The sequence below is a fragment of the Syngnathoides biaculeatus genome, chromosome 14 (assembly GCF_019802595.1).
Source record: "Syngnathoides biaculeatus isolate LvHL_M chromosome 14, ASM1980259v1, whole genome shotgun sequence".
Lineage (NCBI taxonomy): Eukaryota > Metazoa > Chordata > Actinopteri > Syngnathiformes > Syngnathidae > Syngnathoides > Syngnathoides biaculeatus.
In genome coordinates this window covers 21,184,422-21,211,803 of record NC_084653.1, presented here as the reverse complement: position 1 = coordinate 21,211,803, position 27,382 = coordinate 21,184,422, and the positions used below count along the sequence as shown (strand labels likewise).

The window sequence follows — 27,382 nt, the reverse complement described above, 5'->3', positions numbered from 1 at the left end:
TGAGAAATTCATCGTTTCAGCTAAGCCGTAAGCACTTTACTCATTTCAAGAACCTCGCTGTATTTTTTGAGTACCGCTGATTTAAACTGTGACTGCCTTAGGTTACATTTATGCTAATGTCATGTAAATGATATCACTCCCCAAGACACCAGTGAAGCCACAGAATCCACCTAGGCATCGGTATTCTGATGTAAGAGAATACTGTTCCTCCAGGCACCTTACGGATCCCAGTCCAGAACAGTATGGCTACACTGGGGACGCTGGACGACCGCAACAGCAACACCAAACCGACCCAAGGCAGAAGAATGCAATGACTGCAGCTGTGTAGATTCTGACCCAGTGAGGAAAATCTGAAAATACAAATAGTCTTTTTAATACAAGGTTCCGCTCAGTCCTCCAAACGGAAATCAAACCTTGGAATGTGGAATTCAGATTTCTGTCACTATCAAGCACAAGCTGCTGTTTAAAGTACCGGGCTGGGCTAAGCAAAGGACGGTTATTGTAGATCGTCATGCACAATATCATCTTGTTTGAAGCCTGCATAGTACAACAGCACACGCAAAATGTTAACTTTACCGGAGAATCATGTCTGCTCTCACTTGAGGGAAATATCAGCCAGTCTGCTGGTTAGACCACAATTTTGGTCCAAAAATGAACCCCATTACTGTTTCCTCGTGGACCATGATCAGGATTTAAGGGCTTTCACTTCACGATTAAATACGATGACACCCAACAGCATTCCGATCCATAGTATAAACGCATATGCTAGCATAACAAAGTATGAAACGTTCTTACTGCACTTATGATTGAAATGGTATCAACCATAACTTTTTACCATATTTGAATCAAAGTTATAACCACTTCATTTCACGTGAAGACGCAATAATGAGTTCATTTTGAGTTTATCTTTTGATTTATTTTTTTTTTATCTACGTGAATGTATGGAAACTTTGTAACATAGTCACCCACGAACAGATCTAACTCCAAGATTTGTCTTTTTAAAGATGAATTAATAAAAAAGGACACACCACTGTTTTAAACAGGCCAAAATCACCCGCACACTTAACAATTTTGCTGTTAAAAAAATACAATAACATGACATGAATGAGTCTTTTTTTATGGGCAATTTAAAGAATGCACACACCAAAGTAAGATTGTTTCGTGATCTTTTATAAAAAAAAAAAAAAAAAAATTCACTGAAAGAAAATAACTGCAAACTTTTTGCCATATCAGTCGAGATCCCCGTGGTATCTCTTTGGCCCGGTGGTGCGTTCAAGTGCGCAGGGGAAAGATGCCGGAGAGTCCACTTAGCGCCGGCACACCATTTAACCACTCGCCGAAAAGTCACTTCACAGAACGAAGCGTTCCAACCTGTGTCAACATCCCCGTTTCCTAGTTTCGCAGTATTAACATCGGCGGGTATCGCGTGTACAAAATAACATTTCAATATCTGCTAAATTGCTTTTGATGAAACTCCACTGTAGCATTTCGTTATAAGCGTTTCGCTGTCAGTTTTGGCCTCACGAAAAGGGTACGAATAAATAGAGTGGAGGGCTAAGATGTGAAAAAGTAGTATTGAAGTGTGGTAAGTACTGTATATGCAGGAAGAGGACCAATATACATAATAGCTAGAAGATGCAGTACAGGAATCACGAATGGGGCCCAGAAGGGTTTGAGTGAGAGGTTGGACTAAAACATGCAAAAGTAGCTCTGCGGTGGGAGGAATAATACATTTTTAGTGCCAAGGTTAATCATAGGTCCCCTCACTACAGGTGTTACGGAAGAAGGTATTGCAGTATGGCAGAGTGTGTGAGTGTGAGAGAAAAATGATCCAATGGCAGAGCGCGGAAGAGGAGCTCCACTTTTACCGAGTTTTGAATGTTACGCAGAATCGCTTTACTGTTATTATTACTGCCACAAGTATGCGTTTAGTCCAAATGTTCACGTACGAGGTGTGTCAGAAAGTTCAAGGACTGATGTCACAAAAGATACACGCAGTGGTGTCGACATATACAAATTGAATTTATTCCATGACCACGCTTCATCTTTTTCCTTTGACATGAATTGAAATGCACATTTTAAAAAATGTATTTGATGAAACCATACAGCAGGGGTGCTCAATGCGTCAATCGCAACGACACTTTTTACAGGAGAACACGGGTCAGCGAGTTCCCCCCGTATTTTAAGCTCTCGTTTAAGAAATCTTAACAAACGTGAAGAAGACAAAAACATATGACTTTCATACAGACTGGGAGGCAGATTTATTTTTCACGATGTCGTTCTTTCGAAGTGCGTTTGCCTCATCTGCCAATGGAGTGAAATGTGTCGCGGCATTTGGACGCCGCCATTCCGCCGAAAAGCAAGCTGAGAATGAGAAAAGTTGAACAAACTAAAATCACAACTGGCCGCACGACAGTCACTTTTCGCACAATATGGTTCGGCAGCGAAAGCCGCCACCGACGCATCGTTTCCGGGTTCGTCGTTAATAACGAGAAGTCCTTCCAAGACTGAGAGGTGGTCAAAGAGGCATAGCTGGCACGTTGTCCCGATCTTTTAAAAATAAGGCGGAAATATTATCTTCAGTAAAATCTCTGCAGCTGTAAAGGAGTACAGTTACACGGCGTTGCGAAGCCATGGCTGATGTGTTGAAGGACATCTCAGATTGCGAGCGTTTCTCACTGCCGTTGGACGAATCCACTGACGTGAGTGACACAGGCCAGGTGTGCATTTTCATTCTTGTTTGCGTTTAGTGATCATCAACGTGAACTCAGATAGTTACAAAAAATGTTTATAGTTAATTATGTTGTGTCATGGGGTTATGCAAGGCACACAAAGATACATTTACACATAAAGAATCCTCAATATAAACATTTCAAATAAATGTGTTTTGCATTTTTATAGTGGCTTGATCTCTGTGACATGGTCATTCTATTTCATCATTGGTCATTCTAAAAAGTCAATCGCGAGAGGCTGGCTGCTTAAGAGTAGATCTTAAAAAGAAGTCTGGGCACCCCTGCCTTACAGTAATGACATAAATACAAGATTTATGTAACCATTTTTTTTTTTTTTTGCTTCAATGTACATCGTGCTCCTCCTGTTGTGAGCACCTCGGCCACCGGGGGGCGAACAATACAAACATAGAGGAAAAAAGAAGAAGAGTTTCACGACTGACGGAGTGACCTGCAGTAATATTTGCAGTTTTTCGCAAAGTTGTGTTGGTCTGTGGTCACATGTGTGTTAAGACCACGCCACTGATGCCATTCGTTCGCCCTTTTATGGCGTTTTGTATTGTTGTTAGCATTAAGCTCAAAGGACTGTTGGAAGGAAGGCAAAAAAGGAGTTGTTTTAGAAGCACAATGTGTGATTCTCTTTGTGGCTTGTTTGGTTTGGTTTGGTTTGACAGTAAACGTCTACTGGCAGAGGCACTCAACAGCTTGAATCTTCTTTTTTTTTGAGGAATTGTTCACGTTCTGGCAAAGTACAGCTTGTTGTGACGTGAGTTGAGTTCACTTTCACCAGAATTGCTCGAATGACAGCTTGTATCTCCCAAAAAACTTCCAAGTCAGGTTACTCATCCTCCAAGGCTGCACTCTGTCTCTTTTGTAACATCACTACTGGAACTTTTCTGACACATCTCATATGTCATACTTCCTTTTTTTATTTTTTTTTTTTTTGAACTTTTTTCGTGAATGTTTGTGTAACATGGAGTTACAGATAGTTTAACAGATTCTGCATTTAAGCACATATTTTATGCAATATTTGTGTGCTGTTGCAAGGTGAAACATTCTGCCTGCATGCCCTTTTTTTTGGGTGGGGGGGGGTCTTTTTTTACATAAGCTGAAGGTACATACCAGAAACTCCTGGTGCTCACCAAGACCAATGTATGAAGGAACAAATTTTATAACGTTTTTTTATGAAATATATTGTGTGCAAAAGAATTTCAAAACAACTATCAACTGTCATTTTTATTACTGTTCACCCACTTTTTTTTATCCATGTATATAACATTTTTGCATTAAAAACCATCGAAACAACACTTTAGCGCGGACGTCTTTATGTGAAGTTGTGCGTGCTTCTTTTTTATACACTAACCCCTTTGCTCTGCTCATCTGTTAAGGTTAATTAAGCGTGAGTTGGGAGAAATGATTTTTTTTTTCCTCCAGCCTTGCATATTCTAAAAGGTGAGTCCAATTTTAGTCCATTAAGCAGCTGATAAAGTCTTCTCTTTGTGAAGAGCGATAGATGTCGGCCTTAAATTAAAGTGCAACTAATTATCAATTGGGGGGGGGGGTAGATCTGGCATGCTGATTGTGCCACAAAGTTTTAAAGGGTTTTTTTTTTTTTTTTTTTGGGTGGGGGCGCGTGTCGCTGCTACCTTGCCAGGTCATGTGACTTCTTTTAATAAGTGTTTTGCCACAGCTTCGCGCGTTATCAGACGCTAAAGGAGCAGGACTTGGACAGCAGTCAGTGAAGTTAGTCGTAATGAGAGACAGAGGCCGAGGAGGGAATATTTTATCAGCCGAGGCTTAATTAGCATATCCCACACCTTTTGACCAACGGGGACGGGACGTAAAATGCATTAAATTTACCTGAGTCACTCCTCGCTGTAAATCGTGTTCAACTTCACCACTGATTAAAACGGATAATTAAGCCCTCACGTCTGTGTCAAAAACGTCGGACGTCATTAGTTGAGCAGATTTACGGCCGTGTACTTTGGACTGTTTCGATCAAACCTGGCTGTGAAGAGAAAGGGGAAACGCTGGAACGGCAGCGCCACTGGCAGAATATGCGCTCGTGACTCATATTTGTCGGACAATATTGGTTCGTAGCTGGGCGACTGCGGGGAAAGTCAATGGCCCTTGGCGCGTGTGTTGTATTCAATTTAAAAAAAAAACGAGAGAAAAAAAAAAGACATTTTGCCAAATGAAACGTCGCATTGCAACCTGGCCTAAGGGGAAGCTAGCTGCTTCGGAACGCGGCAGCGTGGGCGCAGATGGTTTCCGGAAAAATAATGACTGGTTGTCCAATTTGGCCGGGAAATATGATACGGGGCAAAGAAATTGGGCCGCCACCGACGAGGGGAAAAAAATTGCAAACAGAATAAACTTAGAATTAAGCAAATGAAGTTGTAATACTGTGCCTTGAGATACGAGTTTCATTTGTCCTGCTACTGTCCTTGGACTGTATCTCAAATCGTCTCTCTCGACTGAAATGAACTAGTGCTTCGCTAAAAGCTTCCTTGAATTATTCCCGGTCAAATACAGCATATGGCCGGTTAATGAATGCAGTCATGTAAGTGAGCGGCTGGTTATTTGCAGGTACCGTAGCTGATTTACGGTCTGCTGAAAGCCGAATCTACATCATTGACTCACTGGCAGAAATAGCTTGAAATAGCCACAGACTGACTTGCTATGTAATTGCTCCATCCTGAAGCACGTTTGGCATGCTTCAATTATTCATTTGATTTAACAACCTTGGTCGTTCAGTGAAATTTGTATTTCCCCCTCAATACACGGCTGCCGGTTTGTGGATGAGTCGACTTGGCGGGGTTTTATTTCCAAGGAGCTATTATTAGCAGCTTGACAACCTGCTTTTTGTCCCTCTTTTATTGTTGGGACTGTAAACAGAGTTTGAGGGCGGCCAGCCCAGCCCCAAATCCTCAATTACTGGTTAAATACCATTTGATACATACATACGCTGCAGCTGTGTAAAAGCCGCAAGTACCCACTTTGAAACCAATGATATTTACAAAGATGGTACAAAGTTTAACGCTAGCGCCACCCTGCTAACGCTTATACTAGCGCCGTGCTAACAGGGCCGGACCGGCAAAAGTCACTTCCTCGGCACACATATTCCACCGTTTTCACTCTTACCTTTTCCACTTGAGTGCCCCCATGTGGCCGTTAAAAAAATGCACAATTAGCTGCATCACCGCATAAACTGCAGGGTTGAAAGCGTGTGCAAAAAGTCGCGGCTCATAGGCCGGAAATTACATTGTCTTATATTGATCTGCAAGCACATCCCTAGAATGTATGAAGGTGTGTTTAAATCAAACCTAATAATTGTGTACTTTGTGGTGAAGAAAATATGTTGTTCTCCCAGGTCTTTCATTCAAAATTTGATTTGGCCACCAAAATTCGCTGCAAGTTCGTCAACCCAGGATTCCATCGACTGATTTCACCGTGAACTCTTGTAAAATAGATTCAAAGTTATAACTATCTGCCGTTTAAGTTTGTACCGAGTTGTGCAGTAAAATTACATTTTTTTAACATTCTCTTTAGGTTTCATCTTGTACAGCGATGCCTCGGTTCTCGACCACAATCTGTTCCAGAAACCCGGTTGAAAAGTTTGAAAACCGAAGCGCGTTTTCCCATTACAATGAATGCAAAATTAAATAATGTATTCCAAGCCTAAAAAAAATTGTTTTTTTGAAGTGTTTTTTTTTCTACCTCTTCCTGATAATAAACACCATAGTAGAAATACATATATAGTTTAAATACTTTGTATAATTAAATAATTTAAGAAATACATTTATTTTTTTGGTTAAAGTTATACTTTAGCCTAGTCGAGTATGCTAGGCTGGGAGTGCACTCCTGTATCTGTAGCGACTCGGCCCCCAGAAAGAAAGAAAAGTCCAGAATAACATTAAGCAAGCAATAATGAGGGGGGGGGGGAACAAATTGTTTTTTTATTTGCACAGAAAGTATGTAACGTAAAAAAAAAAAAAATTCAAACTAGAGGTAGGGTTAATGGAACAAAAGAAAAAAAGCAATGCAAAACAACGGTTTCAAATGTCTTTGGTGGGGGTGACTCGCCCCTGTTTAACAAAGAAAGAATCCAAAGTAGACTGTTTCTGCCGTCTTTTGACCACCTTCCTGAAGTGGCTCATAACAACGTCATTGAAATTTTGCAGTGCTCTGCAACATTCTGCTTTGTTATATGACGGAGTTCTTCAAAATTATGGATGTCGTTCCATTTAGCGCAGATGGCTTTAATATCGGCACTTGAGACATCCTTCCTTACCAAAATGTTCACAAACACCCGAAAATGTAGAAATTACAATGCATAAAATACAATTCCCATGTAAAATGAGTGTCCTCGTCTTGTTGTTCTCATTTTTTTCCTTATTCCTCTCCGCCGACACGTCGCCTTTTAAAGCTCCTTCTGCCTGATGACATTTCCAATACATATTAATCTCAGTACAAACTGCAAAAGAGGGGTATATCAAATCTCCTGTTGCTCAGGAAAACTCCCTGCGTGATAAGGCATACTGATTCACCGTCTGTGAGTAATCGACTGAAAGGGACAGGTTCAAAAACAAGACGTGGTAAATGGTTAACACACAAAAGGGTTTTGGAGCTAAGGACGAGGTTGTTGAATCTTTGAACTGACTTTTTTTTTTTTAGAAACAGCTTTTTGGGACTGAAGCTGGTTAGAGGTTTTTCCAATCTGCGTTGGGGCAGAAGAGAACCTTCATTTGGAGATACACAGAGACTACCTGGACGTCCTGAGAAGAGTTGAACAGGGACTGCGCCAAGTGTGACAACAGTGGAGGGGAACGTGTCTGGTGGTGTGCAAGTATAATTGTATTCAGCCCGCAACAGTTGCTTGGCCCAGGAGGGGCTTTTTTTTTGTTTTTTGAGGGGAGTTCAACACACAGCAACTTCTGCTTCTTTTCGGTTTTGGCTGTTGGTTTAAAGACGGAAGTCAGAAGACAGATGAGCAGAAGCTTTCAAAATGGAATTCTTTCCAGAACGAGGAGGTGAAGCGTCTCATCGGAGGCCAAATAAAGGAAACGCGTACTTGGAGAAAGTTTTGGCAGACTTGGGAAAAAAAAAAAGTGACAAGACGATTGTTTCGCCATTACACATGACAGACCAGCATTATACGGGACCGCGGGCCTTGTTTTGCAGAGCTCACAGGGGAAAATGTTCTTTTTTTTGTGCGGGGGTGGGTGGGAATTCCCAAACTGTTGCCGGGCCGCCCCGGTGATGGTGTCATATTCCATCAGTGTTGCTTGAACGGTGGAAAATGATGAACTCTTTCTTTTCCGTCCAAAGTCATCACTCGCAAATTTGATCCTGGACACATCTCGCGGTGAGGTGGACTGCAGAGTGATGAATTTGATGGAGCTGAATGCATCTACAACAGGGTGTGCTCAATGCGTCGATCGCGATCTTGGTCGAGGTCGCGGGATGGCGTGCCAACCCCCCCCCACCCACCCAAAAAAAAAACGTCACCCGATGTTCGCTCTAAACTGCGCACCTGCACAATTGTGCACCACTGATGCAGTCAGTCAAAAAAAAAAAAAAAAATCCAATGCAAATTGAAATTATTACATACAGCTATTCAGTTTGTGGTTCACTGAGTGAGGGACGACTGGTTGTTACATCCATTGGCACAATTCGCATACGTACTGTAAAAAATGAAAAGAAGAAGCCACTGGGTTCTTTCAGGCAGCACACGTAACTTTCTCTAACAACGACCGCTGCTCTGCCACACTCTTTTTCCGAGTTGACCTTACACCCGCCCTCCATCCATGCTCTTAAAGACGTACACTCATAATTACAAATGTTACAGTACTTACGCAGCCCATCAATGTGTTTTATCATGACAGCGTCCACCACTGCTGCTTTAGTTAGCAACACAGTCTGGGCGACGTAGAGCAAAGACGAGCTCGACGTGCTGCTTATATTTACTTTCGTTTTAAAAAAGAAATGCTGTTGTTTTAAGATGCAATGACTGTCGGAGTGAATGATTGAAGAAAAAGTGGTCAAAAAGGATGAGATTTACTCTTTTCCGAGTAGGAAACGTCTGGTCCGAAGCCAAAGTAGAAAGTGCAGGATGAGAGGGTGTGTCATGTTAAAATTCCACCTTGGCACAGCCTGATCTAGGATGAAAGCACAGACAATACAGTGCACAAAAAACTAATTCTGTATTTTAAATATAGGAGGCAATAAAACGGTTTGGGAGCATCATCATCATCATTCCCCCCCACCACCCGTCGTCGGTAGCTCGTGAGAGGCTTGCTAGATCTCTAATAAAGTCTGGGCACCCCTTATCTACAACAACACGCCAAAGAAGTGCAGTGTGGACAATGAAAAGGAACTTAGTCCAAAACCAAGTTCTGGTTTTGGACCTGTTCAACTGCATCTGATTCGACCACTTTATTACTGCTGCTATCGGTTACTGCAGCTGATTGGGAGATCTTGGTTATTAACATCTTTGTATTAATGTTGTGTTGCAAGTGGTGCAAAAAAGCAAATTATTTTGGTGCAGCCTCACGATCCAGTTTTCAATAAGCAAAGTAGTCGCTGCGTCTGACAAGGACCCGACTACGATTCAATGAAAAGCAATTATATGGAGATGGAAAGATGAAACGTGGTGGGTGGCACGCAAGGGCTGGCTGGGAACTTAGTGAGACTCCAAAAGAGGTGTTGAGAGCTTTTTTGTTTAATCTTCTACCATTTGTTTTCTGTTTGAGGGGGGGGGGGTGTTCAATTAACTCTCAACCTTAATAGAATGTTTGACTTTATGCTTCTGTGGCAGAACAGGAAGTGATAAAAACAAAAATCTCTGGCAAAGCGAAGTGTTGATTGCAGGAATTTCCCAAGGATTTTTTTGGGTGTGTGTGCGTGTGCATGCCATACCCGAGCCTCTCACATCCTGACTGGGTCATGGACACTGCATTATGAGCACCTGGTACATCATGTACTGTAAGTGTGTGTGTGTGTGTGTTAAAAAAAAAAAAAAGTCACATTTCCTTCCGAGTTGTTTAAACTCCAGTGGCAGCTGCTTCCCCTTTTCCTGCCCGACACACACAAGCCAGGTCATCTGGAACCATTAGGCAACTTACTCATAAAAAAAAAAAAAAAAAAAAACAGGGTCCTTGAGTCATCTTGGAATATTAGCTCCTTCGCAACTCCAAACAAAATGAGTGGTAAAGAAAAAAGCTTTTTTTGTTGTTGTTGTTGTGTTTAAATGTTTAAATCCAACTTGAGGCTAGCAAGGCAACTTTAGAGCGCCTTGTTGTCGTGGCGTGGAAAAGGCCCATGAGATTATGTTTTTTCTCAGCTAAAATACATAGGTTAGATTGCGGTATAAGATACTAGACAAATTGCCATCCATTTTCCCAGGTCCTTGTAGAAGTGTATTATTGACATCTGACAATTTAGCGGCTTCTGGTTCCAGTGTTTTCAACAGAATTTTGGCACTCAAAAAGAACGTCTTGATTTTTCGTGATTTTTAAATACTTTTTATTTTTATTAGGATTAACGTAATGTCCGGCCTACAGAGCCCACTGTACATAATAATACAATACATAATACATAATTACAAGCCTCACTGAGTACATTTGGTAAGATACATACGCCGCACCCGTGTAAAAGCCACAAGTGCCCACATTGAAACACGAGATATTTACGAAGGAAGACGGTACACATAAACCCCTTTCAAAGTTTTAATACCTTAGCTTAGCTTAACATAGCAACAACATGGTAGCACAAACAGGGCTGGTTAAAAAAAAAAAACATACCTAAATCGCTGAGACGCGGCAGTAACACAGCAGAAACATGCTACCGTGGCGCTAATGCTAGCGCGACGCTAACATGGCGCTAAGAGGACTGGTTTAAAAAAAGAAAATCAGTAAAAATCACTGAGACGCAGCGGTAAAACATCAGCAACACGCTAGTGCAGCGCTAACAGTGCCGATTATAAAGAAAAACATACCAGTAAAATCACGGCGAGACGGCAGTAACACAGCAGCAACACGCTAGTACAGCGTTAACGCTAGCGCAGAGCTAACACGGCAGTTTAAAAAAAAAAATATATATATATATATACCAGTAAAAGTCACTTCCTCGGCACATATATTCCACTGGTCTCACTCTTACATTTTCCGCTCTAGTGCCCCCTTCCGACCGTTGGGAAAAAATGAGCTGCATCACCACATAAGCCGCAGAGTTCAAAGCGTGTGAAAAAAGTCTTATAGGCCAGAAATTACGGTGTACAAATTTGGCAATTTTTAATTTGTGTCAAATTACAACCAATTTCTCCAATGGAGAGCTGACCTTGGTCATCACTCCGCCGAGAGCCGTTCTAGTTTACAAACTTATGATGGAAAAAATAAATAAATCATCACAAAAAGTGTCCGCCTCACTTCGCTCTTTATGAACCCCAAAAAGTTTGCTATTTTGAATTTTGGTTTGCTTGAGCTTGATCTCAGGACAGCCGCTCACTCCAAAACCCTCAAACCTCCAGATGGTCAGTCCAGCTCTGGCCGCCGTTGATCCATAAGCTGATCTTCTCGCTACAAGTGCCATGAGATGGCATGGAGAAGTGTGTGTGTGAGGGGTTGTGGTGGGGGGTGCGGGGGGAGGACGGATTCTTTCCTCAAATCCATTTGATCCCCTTGGAAGGCTTGAACAGAACAGGAGAGGCAGAGCTGAGAGCTGGGAATGTTTATCAGGTCAGAACCTGCCAAATGTTCCTCCCAGTTGCTCTCTATTTTTTCGCCCCATCTTGCAGGAACTCTATATTTCTCTACATGTATCCATACACATTTTTTTAACACCATTTCAACAATAGATGTGGGTCAACGAGTCCCGGTTGGAGTTCAAAATGTATGGCTGTCGGCGTTCGGATGCGTCCGCGTTACATCATGCGCCTTTTGTGGCCGTGCGACCGGTTCTTGGTTCGCCGTCCAAGAAATGAGCGAGCGCGGGATGAAAAGAAGCGTTAAATATGGATAAAGCACTTTAAAAGGATAACGAATACGACTGGATGAGGATTAGCTGCTGTTTTGGACACGGCCAACTGGGTCGCTTCCAAGACGTGCGACTCTCTCGTTTTTTAGGAGGGAGATTTTTTTGTCCTTATTCCCGAAAATGGACGTTATTCAGCAACGGATGTTGTAAGAATTTCATCATTTGTTAGTCCGTGACACATCATCATCATTTTGACGGAAACGTTTACAGCGCTTGATTTTTAGCCTCGTAACTGTTCAAATGACAGACCACATACAGTTTTTTTTGTACTCGATTACCAATGCAGCACACCACACACACATGCTGATCGTTCTGACTGACCGTCGCGATGTGGGCCGTTTGGTGCCCGGCTCTCGTTCTGTTTCACGCCACAAGCCGTGACTCGATCAAACTTTGTTTCCACCGCAGTCGTAAATATTGAACGTTTACGACTTGACGTGCCGACCGTTTTCCAATTTGCTGTGAATGCACCGCACACCGCGGGATAATCTTTTCAAGACATCCGATAATCTGGCTAATCTATATCTGTGTGTTTCGATGCAGGGAATTTTTTGGACTTTCTTTGTCTCCACAGACTTCATCTACTTGCCTAATGATGCCCATTTTCCCTTTTTTTCGTTGGGGCCATTGCCTTCGATAGTTTAGCCTCGACGCAAACACCCCAAATAACAATTAAAGCCGCCTGAGTCTCCGTTTTCCGGAGTTGGCAAATTGTTCCACCGCAACAAGGGAAATCCTAATGAACGTCATTAGTTCTCGCGTAGACAGATGAGGCCTTCAAATAACCGTATGGCTTCTTTAATCACATTTTGTCCGTCACGTGACGCCGAAGAGAGGTCGTGTCCTCTCGGAAAAGGTCAATTAGCAAGAAAATGAGAGCGCGCACGGCCCACATGCTCGTTATTATTCCATGAATACGCTAAAGACCACGCTTTGAGAACACGCCTCCGGGTATTACCTCGAGCCTAAAATGCATGCTTTCATCTCCTCATATGGAACGAAAAATGTTTATTCATAAATGTATATGTGAGTATTTAGTTCGCATTATGTGCACTGCGAGTGAAGGCGATTCAATGAACTCGTGGTGTTGGTGTTTACATTCGTCTTCTGGATACCCAACAAATTCCCGCAACCAACAAATATATTCGTTAAATGTGTTTTTCATTGAAGAGGATCTCGTCCAGTTTGTTTGTGATATGTAGCTTTGTAAACCACTCCAATCACCAAGAGTTCCCGGTTTGCGTCGCTTTGGATTTGAGATCAAAACGGTTTACGAGTTGAAGATCAAGATTAGGGGCTCCACCTCGTCTTATCACGTCAATTATGAGCGAGAGAAATGCCAACATATTGGAAGTCTGGTTGTCTGAGCCACTGCACGTTTGAAGTAGGCCTCTGCTTTAGTCTGCTACTTTGTAGACCAGCAAAGTGATCCATGAAGCCCAAGAGGATGTCCCGTTGATGTGGCTCCAAAGGGGCTCAGCAGAACTCATTCGATCAACCCAAAATGACCAACACATAAACAGAAATGTTTTCTGTTGATCAGTCCATCTCTGTTATTCAGTCAGTCAAAATCTGTTCATCGGTCAGTTCGGCGGTCGGTCCATCCCTCCGTTCGTCATCTGTCCATATGATGACAAACCAGCCAGATTGACAAGATTGCTCATATTGTTGTGTGCATGTTTTAGACAGACCACTTGATCTTTATTTTATCCATTTCTTTTTCACTCTTCAGTGTAGCACCGCAGGTCTGACAGGAATACTATTTCAGGTATGTTGTATGTCATGTACGTATAACACTTCTTCTTCTTTTCCTTTCGGCTTGTCCAGTTCGGGGTCGCCACAGTGTGTCATCTTTTCCCATCCAAGCCTATCTCATGCATCTTCCTCACTAACACCCACAGTCTTCATGTCCTCCATCAACCTTTCTTTGGTCTTCCTGTCACTCTTTTGCCTGGCAGCTCCATCCTCAGCACCCTTCTACCAATATACTCCCTCTCTCGCCTCTGGACATGTCCAAACCATCTAAGTGTGCTCTCTCTAACCTTGTCTCCATAACATCCAACTTTGGCTGTCCCTCTAATGAGCTCATTCCTAATCCTATCCAACCGGCTCACTCCGAGCAAGAACCTCAACACCTTCATTTCTGCCACCTCCAGTTCTGCTTCAGTGCCACAGTCTCTAATCTGTACATCATGGCCGGCCTCACCGCTGTTTTATAAACTTTGCCCTTCATCCTCGCGCAGACTCTTCCGTCACATAGAACACCAGACACCTTCCGCCAACTGTTCCACCCCGCTTGGACCTGCTTCTTCACTTCCTTACCACACTTACCTTTGCTCTGTATTGTTGACCCCAAGTATTTGAAGTCATTCACCCTCGCTATCTCTCTAATATATCTCATGTATGTATAACACATCTGACAATAAAGTTACTTGAGCTAACATTCACTCAGAATCAGAACCGCCAATATTACACAGCAGTAAAGTATATCTGACATTGCCATGGCAAAAGCAGGGATTCTACACTTATTACAAACCAATGTATTGTCTCTAGATTTTTAAGTGGCAGTATTATTTCATTTAAAAAATGAGAAGCACTTGCAGGTACAGGGAGTCCTCCGGTTAAGACGGTCTTGTCCTAAGACGTTTCAACTTTATAACACAAGTCCCCATCCGTCATTTTGTCAGGCTAATGCTTATCCGTGTTTGTGCGCCGGGAGTATCTTCCCATTTTTCGCCCTCTTTTTTAGACATTATCGCCCCAAAGAAGAAAGCTGTGTCTTTTCGGCAATCCTTCTGCAACCAAAAGAAAACCGTGGAAATGAAGCTCAAGATCATAAAAAGATTGAAGAAAGGAGAGACACCAACACCACCAAGGCTTCAGTCGGTCGACCGTGGTGACAATTATCAAAGATAAAGCCCGTATTTTAGCGCATGTGAAGGATTCTGTTCCCATGTCGGATACAATGATCACAAAATTAGGTTCTTTGATACTTGTCGAGATGGAGACGATTGAGGACCAGGTTCCTTCGCGATAGCTAAGCACAGCGTCCCCTTCTTCTTCTCCTCCATCCACCTCTCAGCAGTCATGCTAAATACATCATCTTGTTTATTTCAATGTATTTCTTTTTTGATACAAAGGATTTTGATGTAAATCCCGACTTAAATGGCGGAATCCGACTTAAGTCGAAGTCCGAGTTAAGTCGCTACTGTAGGAACGATTCTCAGTCGTAGACCGAGGACTCCCTGTATTGAATATTTTTTTCTACATAATGAAGCTGAGATGATTTTATAGCTCGGTCGGGGTTCCTTCGGTATTTAACCGAAAAGCTTCTGCGTTTGGACACACACGTACATACACGCAAAGTCATATAGCAGTGAGACAAAATCCACACACGGAGAGACAACTCACACAAGCTTGCCGAGTTAAAGCAAAATGTATTTTCTTCGCATGCGTCATCCCGTCGTCGCTCTTATTTTTCCTCACAATTGCCGGGAAATTACAACAAACGTGTTTGAAGACACGTCTCGATGAAAGTGAGGAGTTGGTGAGTTTTATTCAATTTCAACCTCTGAAACAGAACATTTCTCCTTTACAGGGAAATATAAAACTTTATTACCTGTCTATAAATTCAATTTAACAGATCAGTAACTTTTTAATCTCACTACATGTGATGGTGATGCCCCCCCCCCCCCCCCCCACACACACACACACACCAATCCCCTCCCCAACAGACCAGTGAAGCATTTCACTCATTTTGAACATCCAAGCATTTATCCTGTCTGCCGGTGTTGACAGCCTTTATGAGAACGAGAGAAACTGTTCCATGTGTCCAATTATACGAGCTTATTTTTCCTCCGCGCTCGCATTTTGGGCCACGGTGCAGCGATGTGTATTTAAGGGATCTTTTCAACAGGAGATCTGCTCTGCGTTGCGCCACGAAGCCTACGTACACATCCAGCACACTGCGAGAGCCGAGCTGTTATGCCGGCAAGCATACACGTCACCCCTAAAGACACACAAACAGTGTGAGTGTATTTCTCAGAACACAAAAGCGTGAGAAATGGTTTTCACCCGGCGTGGATTGAGTTTCAGAGAGACTGCACACTTGGCGACAATCGGGCGCAATCTGAGCATTTTTCCCTTCTTTTCAATCAAACAACCGATTGTCGAATGTTTCTGAAAGACTGCGTCCTAAATTTGTATTCGGGCAATGCTTGTGTTTTACCCGAGAAAAATCTTATAGCGTCACCAAACAACAATCTCATAAATGTATATGTACTAAAATCTATCTGTTATTCTGCCTCAATTTACTTTCATAATTACCTCTGGGCATTTTTAGTTGAAAACTGACTCTTTTTGTATAAATTTCCCAGGTTTTCAACAGCAATGCAGGATAAGCTAATGGTTAGCCTAGCCGGCGTTAACAGCTGGGTTGCACGTGACGTCACGCTTGTTTATCCGGATACTTGATTGACGCCATTGTTGAAGACGAGCAGCCAGATTTTTGTTGCGTCTACAGTCGTGGAAATTGCGGAAACAGAGACATTGGGAAGCAATTTTTCCATGTTCCAAAGATTAGATCGTATACAATGGAAAGACTGCAACAAAAGTGGCTTGCAAATATACGACGTGCAGATCCGAACGAAGCTCGAGTGCACAAATGGTTATTTGAAAGTCTGTTCTGATCATTTTGTAAGCGGCAAACGTGTATTTCTAGTGTCCGGATATTCTACTTCAGGGAAGTCTTTCAGATCCTTTGAAAGTACGTCATCGTGGAGAGCATACAGATCCATATCTTCACTGAGTTTGATCTTCTGTACATATCTAGCTTCGGCGACATCGTCGAGTGAATTGAAGTAGGCAGAAAACATCCGCCGCTCGCCGCTTACACGTGGGTCTGTGGACGTTGTTATGGTGATGTCGTCTGCAACACCTAGCTTGTCTGTAGAAATGGCAGCGATTATTACGTAATTGGAACCCAAGAAATTTTCAGCAGCGCAAATGTGAACCGTGTAGAACAGTGCTGCCTCGCACAGGTCAGTCTTGGTACCACGACAAATCTCTGATTTGTCCACTTACTAGTCGACTTCAATCCTACCCGATGGTTGATGTTTCAAGCTTCAAGTCGACTAATTGCTAACGAAGTGTTTTTGGCATCTCGTCTTCCAATTACTGAAAGGCTTTCCACTCACCTGTCTGCTGCCATTGCTGGATTATAACACTAGATGGCGCAGCGAACTGTCTGGCCAACAAGGCGATATAATAATCATACATCTCCTCAGGTCAGAGAGTTTGAAAATGATATGGTTGCAGATGAGGACAGTAGTTAGCCTTGCTAGCTTTGGCTATTCTGGAGACACGGACAGTAGAGCAAAGTGCAGTTCTTCATACAATTGTACTATGCTGCAAGTGTTTAAAAATCCATCCGTCCATTTTCTTAGCCGCTTATTCTCACGAGGGTCGCGGGGAGTGCTATAGCCTCTCCCAGCTATCAACAGGCAGGAGGCGGGGTACACCCTGAACTGGTTGCTAGCAAATCGCAGGGCACACAGAGACAGACAACAGTCACACGCACACAATCACACCTAGGGACAATTTAGAGTGTCAGTTTAGAAATCTCTTAGCAAAAACGAGAGTGGTGGCACTGTCACTTGCAAACTAGCCGCTCCGTCAAATTGCATTTTGCATGAAACCAGTCCGCAGCACAAAAAAAAAAAAAAAGACACTTTCGTCACATTATAGTGAATTCGTTCAACCCGTAACACGCGGTGGGTTTTGTTGGTCTTCTTGAGTCCACCACTTGCTATAAGAACAGTTAGCGGTAAACTCACAGGTTAGGGAAAAGAAAAAAAAAGTTAAGATGTTCAAAGTTAAAATACCACAAAGGGAATTTCCCCGCGGGCGCTCCAAAATGGCTGCCCGCATTCCACATTCACTCCCTCACTCACTTTCCATCCACTGGCCCATCTCGCTAATCACTTTCCACCCCTGGCACATAAAGTCCATTTCTCCTTTTTGTCGGCTCTTCATCTCCTGCGGCTCGCACTCCTCCTCCGCCTCCCGGCGATGCCCACACGCTTCCGTAGGCGAGGCGCTCCGCCGCCGCTGCCCGTTAGCGTCGGGCGGCTGGATGAAGGCTCCCAGATTGTTGTGTTTAGGCAAAGCGAAGAGACAGACGGGACGACAGCCCGGAAGAAAAGTGAGCAAGCGCGTGCGTCTCGTGCACGCCTCTTGACACAAACTGACATTTCTCCAATCCTCAAACAATATTCTGCATGTGTGTGTTTGTGTTCGTGCACCTGCAGTTAGCGCACATCCTGTAGGACACTTACTGGAGCTTTTCCGTAGCCAATTATACCGCTTGAATGTCAAGCCCATTAAAGTGCTCTATTTGACTTAATAGGGAAGTAGAATGTAAATAAATGCTTGGGTCCAGTTTGTTTTTCCTGCTCCCCAGCAGGCTTCTCGCTTTCAAATTGAATTCAAAGGCTGATTTATTCACTCTCCTTTTTTTTTTTTTTTTTTCTTCTGTATCTCCATCTTATTTTCTGGTTGTTTTTGCTTTTGCACCCCCGTTAAATTTGCTGTGTCACCTTTCTCCTTTTGCGCTGCCTTAAAAAAAAAAACACAAAAAAAAATTGGCTTTGTTCTGTTTTCATTCCAGCCAGTCGGCGACTCGCCTTGCATCAGTTTGATGCCGCCCACGCGCGCTTTGCATATCAAGTCAAAAAAAAAGTGCAAAGTTATATGATTTGAAAAAAACGCTTGTACAAGCACCCACCCAGAACAGTACGTCTAGTTTTATGTTTGCTCTGCTTAAGTTGTCTGGCTCCTGAACTCTGATCTAGAAAGCCAGAAAATGATGCAAAAGCGACCCCCACCTCTGCAAATTCAACGATTGGCGTATCTTTTTTGGCTTCAGCTTGATTCTTTGCTTCATGCAATGCCTAAAACTTTTACAATTTGATAAAAGTAGCACTTTATCTACTCATCGTGGTGCCCGAGATGCTTTCCAAAGGCTCACATTCATCCATTTCACAATCACATTCCACAACTGTGGAGTACTACATAGCTGTCAGTTTTCACCAGTTGTCTTTAAAGACGTGTATTGCATTTTTTTATTCAAAAGAAATGGTTGTGTTCTCTTGACAGGGTCTTCAATAATGTGTGGCTTGGGTGACTTTCTAAGAGGAAAATCAGTATAGAGCTCGTGCGCGTGACGTCACCATTTTCACGGCGCCATATTGCCGGGCAAAAAGAGCTGCTCGACATCGCGGGCGACATTGAACCGGAGCAGAATATTCACAATGGCCGAGATTTGTTGTGCTGTTGGTTGTGACAACAGACGAGACAGATATTCAAAGAGATCATTCGATGGAATACCGGCTGAAAAGACGAGAAAAGATCGATGGATTTCGGCACTTAAACATGATGGATGATGGCCAGCCAAATACACACGACTGTGTATCGATCACTTTACTTCAGGTAGGAATTATTCTTCTCAATCTCAAATTCCCAAGAACTATTTATAATGCCAAGTTGGTTCATTTGAGAACAATGCGTTGAAAAAATGCGTCTCCAATGTACACAGAAGTGTGTTGCGGACACACGTTAAACTTCGGTAAATCTCTCCCCGACAGTTTTTTGTTTTTTTTTATAAGCATTGTTCCCAAATGAGTCCAATGCGTATTTAAAAAAAGAAAAGAAACCGTCGGTCACACAGAGGTTTACCAAAGTTCAACGTGCGGCCGCAACGCGCTTCTGTGTACAGAGGCTGAAACCAATCCCAGTGGTTTATTTTCTTTTTTTAAATACGCATTGGACTCATTTGACAACAATGCATATTTAAAAACAAAACATCTGTCACGGACAAGTTTTAAGTTTATCTCCAACCGACTTAGCACTGAAGAATGGTTTGTCTGACCTGCACTTCTGGCCAGTGGTATGATTTGATGACGTCGGTGCATGAGCTCTATACAGTATAGTTGGTGAGACACTTTGTTGTTTTGGAATGGGGGTGTCGTGTATTTATCTTTACCAGTCCTTGAACACTCATGTTTCTGAATAAGATTCTAGCTCTACGGTAATATAGTGCACCTTTACACACTGAACTCTCCGTAGATGCTGTCGGGTGGATCTACAAGTCATGGACTCAAAAGCTGTGGCAGTCTCATTCAGCCGTGCGTCCTTGGGTTGTTGAGACCAACAGAACGGAGGTTCTATTCACTTCCAACAACCGTGCTGCAGACTCATCGCATCAGTTCACGAAATTCATGCTTCACAGTGAGTTACTGACACCGAACCGTCTGTTTTCACGTGGAGTAAACCGATGTTGGTTGGGGGGGGCACTATGCGCATGATCGTCTGTGCACATAGTACACGGTCTTACTCGCTGACCCGCGCGACCTCGCGGACCGGCGAGGAAATACGGCCCGTGATCACACACACAAACACGAGCGTTTACTCGCTTAAACGCCGCCTTCGCTGTCACACTCTGAATCCTCCCATTTCCTCGTTCCTGTAGCTGCTCAGCCAGCCGTGCGTGACACACCGTGAGAATCCGTAGCGGCGGCCTCGGAGCGTACACACGGCAAACGCTGTCAGCCAAACACGCTCGGCTTGCAAATATATGCTCTCTCAACCATTGCCGAGTGACCCTCGGACGGAACCGGTGCCTGAGCCAGGTGTGCGTGTGTCCATGTGTGAGTTTCCGAGCTGGTCGGTGGTGCGTGTCCGGCCAGGTGATAATGAGCCACCATCTTTGGCTTGTTTCTGCTGCGCGTGGGTTTATCCAGACGGGTCATGGGGTGTTGCTCTTCGCTGAACCTCTTGTCCTTCCCCAGACAGCGCCGATCACCTGCGGAGGCTCTGTCTCTGGCGTAGCTCGGTTCTCACCGCTGTCCAGCGGGGTCCATGTGTGCGTTGGAGCTGATGGGTGGACTTTTGGAGTGGTTGTTGGAAAGTGGATGTTTGTGTTCTCTGTGGTTTTTGCTGCATTTGTGATATTTCGGGCTAGTAGCAAAGCCCTTCATCAAGCTGTTATTAGCACGTTGGTTTGGTCAGATCGCTGTTTGGCCGAGACAGCTACTAGAATCTTATAGGTCAAGTGTCATCCCTATTAACATTCTAAAATCGATATTGAAATGGAAAATGCATATAACATTAGTCACTTCAATGTCCACACGAAAAAATAAATATGAGCGGAGAGCGCGTCAAACATGTGCAAAGTTGCGGAAGTCTCATTCGACATCCAAGTGGTCGCCATATTGGATGGATCTACTGTCCGTGGCGTCACTCCAGACATTCGCCATTGAAAACAGGCTGTGGCCCCTACGATGGGAGACGAACACGCCCCTTCAGACACGGAAGCTCTTTTCGAAGAAGAGAACATCACACCACCGAGTGAAGTGTCCGGGGCAATATTATCCTTTCATTTCAGGACATATTTAGATGATATGCAGATTACTTTGAACAACAAACTCCCAGACAGTGAAAGAAACGAGTCCGCTTGAGCGCGCTACTGCCTCCGTCACTTCCTGCTTCTTGTCGAAAACAAATCCCTTGAGAGGATTTTCATGGCGGGAGTTACAAAAATCCAAATACGTCAAAATCATGTTTTGTCGTGGGGGAAAAAAAACGGATGGGTCCATACTGGCTGCCGTTTTTTCCCATTAATAACATACTAAAAATCATACATTTCATGACACTTGATCATTCAGGATAAGATGAAAAATAAAATACTCAGCTGACCTCCATACAAATCAGTCGTAAATGTGCATGATGACTTTGTAGTACTACATTTTGTATTGAATGATCAATTTAGTGTACTGGCCCTGTCAATGACTTTGACTAGCTTTGACACTAGTGCTTAACACGACACGAGAGGTCCTAGATGGTCCAATCTAAAGCCACCGATGAGAGACGAGAGTCCAAAAGCAGACCTCTTTCATCTGCAGAGGTTGATTTTTTTTTTTTTTTTTTTATTATTATTGTTATTATTCATAGTCAGAATAAATTTATTACAAACAGATTTTGTGTAGCAAGCCACTAATTACATTTGGATCTGTGCCCACCAAGACACAGATTGGATTGTAGATTATGTAGTAGTTGTAGCAGTACTGCTAATTTGATAGGATCTTCTTAAATTGCATGCACATTTCCAATATAGCAAAAAAAAAAAAAAAAAAAAGCCTCCTCTGTGTCAATTTCTGGCTTTCTTTTGTATGTGAGGAGATCAGAATCTCATCACTTGGATTGAACGTCTGTCTGGTGACGAAAAGATCAATGAGCTTTTGTCCTTCAACGGCACCGAATTTTAACCGAATGCTAACGACGGCGGTGGCCGGGCTGCAAACTGCTGGACGCTCCCCGTTGAGTCACGCGTAGGCAGAGAGGAAACCGACTCGTCATCTTGCTACTGGACAAACAAGCTGCAAGTTAACACGGGCGAGGGTGCGCGGGGGTCGCGCGCTCCCGTTGCGTTGCCCGCTACGCGTTCGTGCGTATTGGCGTGTGTGTTTTGCACGTGCGCTAATAAACGAGGGAGGGCAACGAAGGTTGAGCGCCGCGCTTGCTCCTCAGCTGGCTTTGCGGTATCCTAGCAACCCCATGAATGAATAATAAGCGTAAACACACATGCAGACATATTAATGAGCTATTCTTCTCCACCAGTCCACTTAATCTCTCAGCTGTTTCTACTCTACACGCAGATCCATTTCACGGCAAGTGTTCATTTGCGTTCGGCCGAATCCAAATAATTTTATTCATAATGACCTGGATAAGAGGAAGGTGCTTGGATTGTTTGCATTGTAAATACTCCCAACGGGTTCAGATTAAAATGCGGTACGGCGGCTATACGGAGGTTATGTTAGATGACACCTTTTCATAATGCAGCACATTCACGCATTTTCATTTTTGTACTCTATAAGCCGCTGGTTACGTTTAGTGGCCCACGTTTGGTCGTCACTTGATCGCAGGGCATATTTAAGCAAACAAGTTTTCACACCTGTGGACAATTTAGTCATTCTCAAGTGTGGGCGGAAGCCATCACGGAGCCGAACTTGAGCACTTAGTGTGAAAAAACAAAGAACTGAAATAACTCCAATGGTACTGTCAGCAATGTGTGTATCAGGAGCAACCAAGGGTGTGTTACGTTCCATTTTTCTCCACTTAAGTACAAAAAAATAGACGTCGGTAAAGCCCGTAGACAAAAGTCAAAGAGCAAGAGGGAAAGAAATCACTCAACAGTTGTAAACAAACTTTGAAAGGAGCCCCAATGTGGAGAGAGAGAGAGAGAGAGAGAGAGAGAGAAAAAAATGGTTTTGAGAAAAGTACATCTTTCAAGTTTACCCAGCACTTGAGTCTTACAGCCTTATTCTTGTTCTTTTTCTCAGTACTCAACATGGATGTCATACCAGGTTGGCACCGACTGCTGGAAACAAATTCCTGATTCTGATTCTGAGCATTCGTACCAGGGAATTTATTATTATTATATTATATTTACTGTGTATTTGGTAAGTTTGACTAAATTCCGTCTGCGCCGGTTTTAGTAATTCTGTGCGTTTTTCCACCTGTTGGGTATCTCACAAATGTGAGTACACCCTTCACATATTTGTAAGTACAGCGGCGACTAACGAGGCTTCAATTGGCCGATTTTAAACTTGAGAGACGTATGACTCGACCGTCTTCACAACAAATAGATACACTATAATTTGTAAACATTCTTCATTAAAGAGGCTTCAAGTCTTTTCTTGTCACTCTCAGCTGAAGGTGACAAACTACACATATTTGCATATTGCGTATGTACAGGAAGCATAGCGTCCGTTACCTGAATGCTGGCATACAAAAGGAAACTACACCACCCCACTGTTATCCTTTAAAGGTCAACTGTCATGAAATGCATGATTTTTAGTACGTTATTAATGAAAAAAATGCAGCCAGAATGGACCCATCCGTCTTTTCAACACACAACATAATTTTGATGTACATGGCTTTTTGTCACTCCCGCCATGAAAATCCTCTCGAGGGATTTGTTTTCGACAAGAAGCAGGAAGTGACGTTAGTAGCAGACGCCCACTCGGGCGGTCTCGTATGTTTCTACTACTTTTTCCTGCAGGAAAGTAGCTCATTGTTCCTTCGTGTGAGCCCAAATGCCGGCTCGTTGTATTGCTGGATATTGTTCGAAGGCTCGGAAGGATGGATTCATTCTTCATATTTCTCAAAAAGACCCGGTTCATCGTGAAAAATGGATTGCACGAGTGCAAAGAACGAAAGCTTTGTTGGTTCTGAATGACAGGTCGGTGTTTATACAGATATTTAAAAAAAAAATTATAGTTTCTCAGAATGTAACAAAAAATCCGCGCACGTAAGTCAGGGGTGCTAAATGTATTGATATACCCGTCAGCGCCAAGCACAGCTTCAGACGAGCGGCGACGGCTTCGGCCGGGCTGGCTCATACAAACTGTCTGGGAGTCTGTTGACAGTTAGAAGTGATCCGCATATCATCTAAATATGGCTCGAAACGATAGGGTAATATTGCCCTGGTCGCTTCACTTGATTGTAGGATGTTCGCTTATGTGTCTGTCCCATAGTAGGTGGCACAGCGTGTTTTCAGGCAATATGGCTACCACTTGGATGACAAATGAGACTTCCGCAACTTTGCGCATGGATGACGCGCTCTTCGCTCATATTTATTTTTTCATATGGACATTGAAGTAAATAATGTTATATGTATTTTGCATTACAATATCAATTTTAGAATGGTAATAGGCATGACACTTCACCTTTAAGTGACAGATATCGGAACACAAACTGTGCTGCAACACATGTAGAGTACAGTGTATCTGTCCTATACTGCCCTCAAGGTGTCTGAGGTAAACACACAGGAAGGAGCAGCAAAATTGAAGGAGAAAATGTGACAGAAACTTTCATTCTTTAGAATTGTATTTGTGATGTCCATCCATCCATTATCCAAGCCGCTTATCCTCACAAGGGTCAAGGGAGAGCCGGTGCCTAAGCCAGCCAGCTTCGGGCGAACGTCGGACTACACCTTGGACTGGTTGCCGGTCAGTCGCAGGGAGGATATCAACACCATCACTGAGCGGGAATCGCAAGCTGCCCACACCAATGTAAGGCATGTGTACCACTCCACCATATTTGTGATGTCATATTTTTCTCATTTTCGCTGTTTTAGGGGGAGGCTGGAATGTAAAAATTAATTGCGAGGTGTGATACAGTTCAGCGCGCCGCGCTCGCATGCTCTTATAGTCACTGGAAGGTCCGTTTGTCATTACATGACAAAGAATTCTTTGAAAATCTGAAACAAAGATGTGTTGCGCTACATCAAGGTTGCCTGTAGACGACAAGAACATGGCATGAAGGATGAAGAGACTCGCTAGTGCGCCCATCTTCCTTTCTGTGTATATGTCACCGTCTTCTTTACACTACTTGACCTTTGCTCTCTCTCTCTCTCTCTCTTTCTCTTTCCCCTTGTGTGTGCCATTTTTGTGTCACCTGACTGGCCAGCGAATGCCATCCCATCGTGTGGACTCTTTCGAAGGCCCACGTGCAACGGACACCTCGTGATTGGTCGATATCATTTATTGGGCCTGCGATTCGATTTCCTACTTATCCTCCACCCATCCATTTCCTTCGCCGCTTATCCTCATGAGGGTCGCGGGGAGCGCTGGAGTCTGTCCCAGCTGTCACCGGGCAGGAAGCGGGGGACACCAATCGCAGGGCACATTGAGACAAACAGCTGCACTCACGATCACACCTAGGGGCAATTTAGAGTGTCCAATTAAGGTTGCATGTTTTTGGAATATGGGAGGAAAACGTAGTGCCCGGAGAAAACCCACGCAGGCACGGGGAGAACATGCAAACTACACACAGGCGGGTCCGGGATTGAACCCGGGACCTCAGAACTGTGAGGCCAACGCTTTACCAGCTGATCCACCGTGCCGTCCCCTACTTATCCTTTTTTTCCCCCAATTCTCATTCTTTTCTTCTCTGTAGGATTTTTATCCATCCATCCCCGTATCCATTACCTGAGCTGCTTATGCTCACGAGGGTCGTGGGAGAGCTGAAGCCTATTCCAACTATCTTCAGGCAGGAGTGGGGGGGGGGGAACGCCCTCAACTGGTTGCCAGCCAATCGCAGGGCATATAGAGACGAACATCCAGTCGCACTCACAATCACACCTAGGGGCAATTTAGAGTATCCAATTAATGCATGTTTTGGGGATGTGGGATGGAAACCGAAAGGCCCGGGGAAAGCCCACGCGGGGACGGACGAGGCTGGATAGGGTCCAGCTCACCACGAGAAGGACAAAAAAAAAAAAAAAACAAAGAGAAGAAGAAGAGAAGCAAGGGATTGCCGCGAGTTTTATTTGTTGATGGAAGTCATTTAGTCCAAAAACAGACTCGGCCGATTGTCGTCACTCGACAGTCGATCAGTCATCGACTCTCGGCGCTCGTGCGCAAGTGGTCGTCTTGCGTAAATGAGCCCAGACAGCTGACATATTTCTCTCACGACGAGAAGGACAGAAAATAGAGCGGCATGAACGGCAACGCTGTGACTGATTGAATGATGCTCCTGCACATCTGTCTCTGCTCTCGGGCCTCTTCTGCATTTCACACTCCAAACTCTTAAATATGCCCAAATGCCCACCTGGAAAAGTGCGTGTAATTTTTGTAATGGGGTGTCAACTTGGGGATTCTCACCTTTTTGTCTGTTGAATTTTTTTTTTTTTTTTTTGGGGGGGGCTGTCACTCACGAATGCGCGTCCGTGTGCAACAAGGGAAGACAAAAAGATGGCAGCGGGTCGTTAGAATACAGTGAGGAAGGAGAACAGAGGCGGCGGATGTGGGGGGGGGTGTCAGACCATTAAAACAATTAGTCTGCTATTTAAAAAGCTTTTCTTCGCACCCTTTTGATACAGAAATGACTGATGATTGGTGAAATTATCCTTACAATGCTTTAAAAGACACAGGCGCATGTTGGGGTTTTTTTTTTTGTTTCCCCACCTGTGAGTGTCTCACCTCTTGTAGACCTTTTAGACCGGAGCTTAAGTAGGATTTCTCAGTGCTGTTTGAGTATCTGCAGTATCCGTCGGTCGGTCGGTCCATCTTTTCCTGCTATCTTTATTTTTTTCTGTCTGTCCATTTCCCCGTTTAACCTGTCTATCCTCCAGCACGCCCACGACCCTAGTGGGGATAAGCGGTACAGAAAATGGATGCATCTGTGGGATCTACGGTGAAGAAAATAAGTATTTAAACACCCTGCTATATTGTAAGCTTTCCCACTTGGAAATCATGGAGGGATCTAAAATTTTCATCTTAGGTGCAAATCCACAGTGAGAGAGATATAAAAAGAAAGAGGTCAGATTTTTTTAACGACTTATTTGTGTGATACAGCTGCAAATAAGTATTTGAACACCTGAGAAAACCAATGTTAATAATTGGTACAGTAGCCTTTGATTGCGATTACAGAGGTCAAACATTTCCTGTAGTTGTTCACCAAATTTGCACACACTGCAGGAGGGATTTTGGCCCACTCCTCCACACAGAACTTCTCTAGATCAGACAGGTTTCTGGGCAGGTTCTGGCGTGGCCGAG

General features: G+C 43.6%; 1 protein-coding gene across 7 annotated transcripts in view; it reads left to right on the top strand.

Moving 5' to 3' along the window:
* LOC133512592 (partitioning defective 3 homolog B-like) overlaps positions 1–27,382 on the top strand; it is a 193,366-nt gene that overhangs the window by 161,503 nt on the left and 4,481 nt on the right. For 3 of the 7 annotated variants that reach the window (XM_061842370.1, XM_061842371.1, XM_061842373.1), the window contains one exon: positions 214–4,030. In XM_061842370.1, coding sequence (XP_061698354.1) covers positions 214–328 — 115 coding nt within the window. In that variant the 3' untranslated portion in view covers positions 329–4,030. Of the gene's footprint in view, positions 1–145; positions 4,031–7,406; positions 8,107–19,889; positions 20,052–24,759; positions 24,896–27,382 lie in introns of those variants that run through there. The other 4 variants (XR_009798214.1, XR_009798215.1, XM_061842372.1 and 1 more) reach the window with 4 other exon arrangements.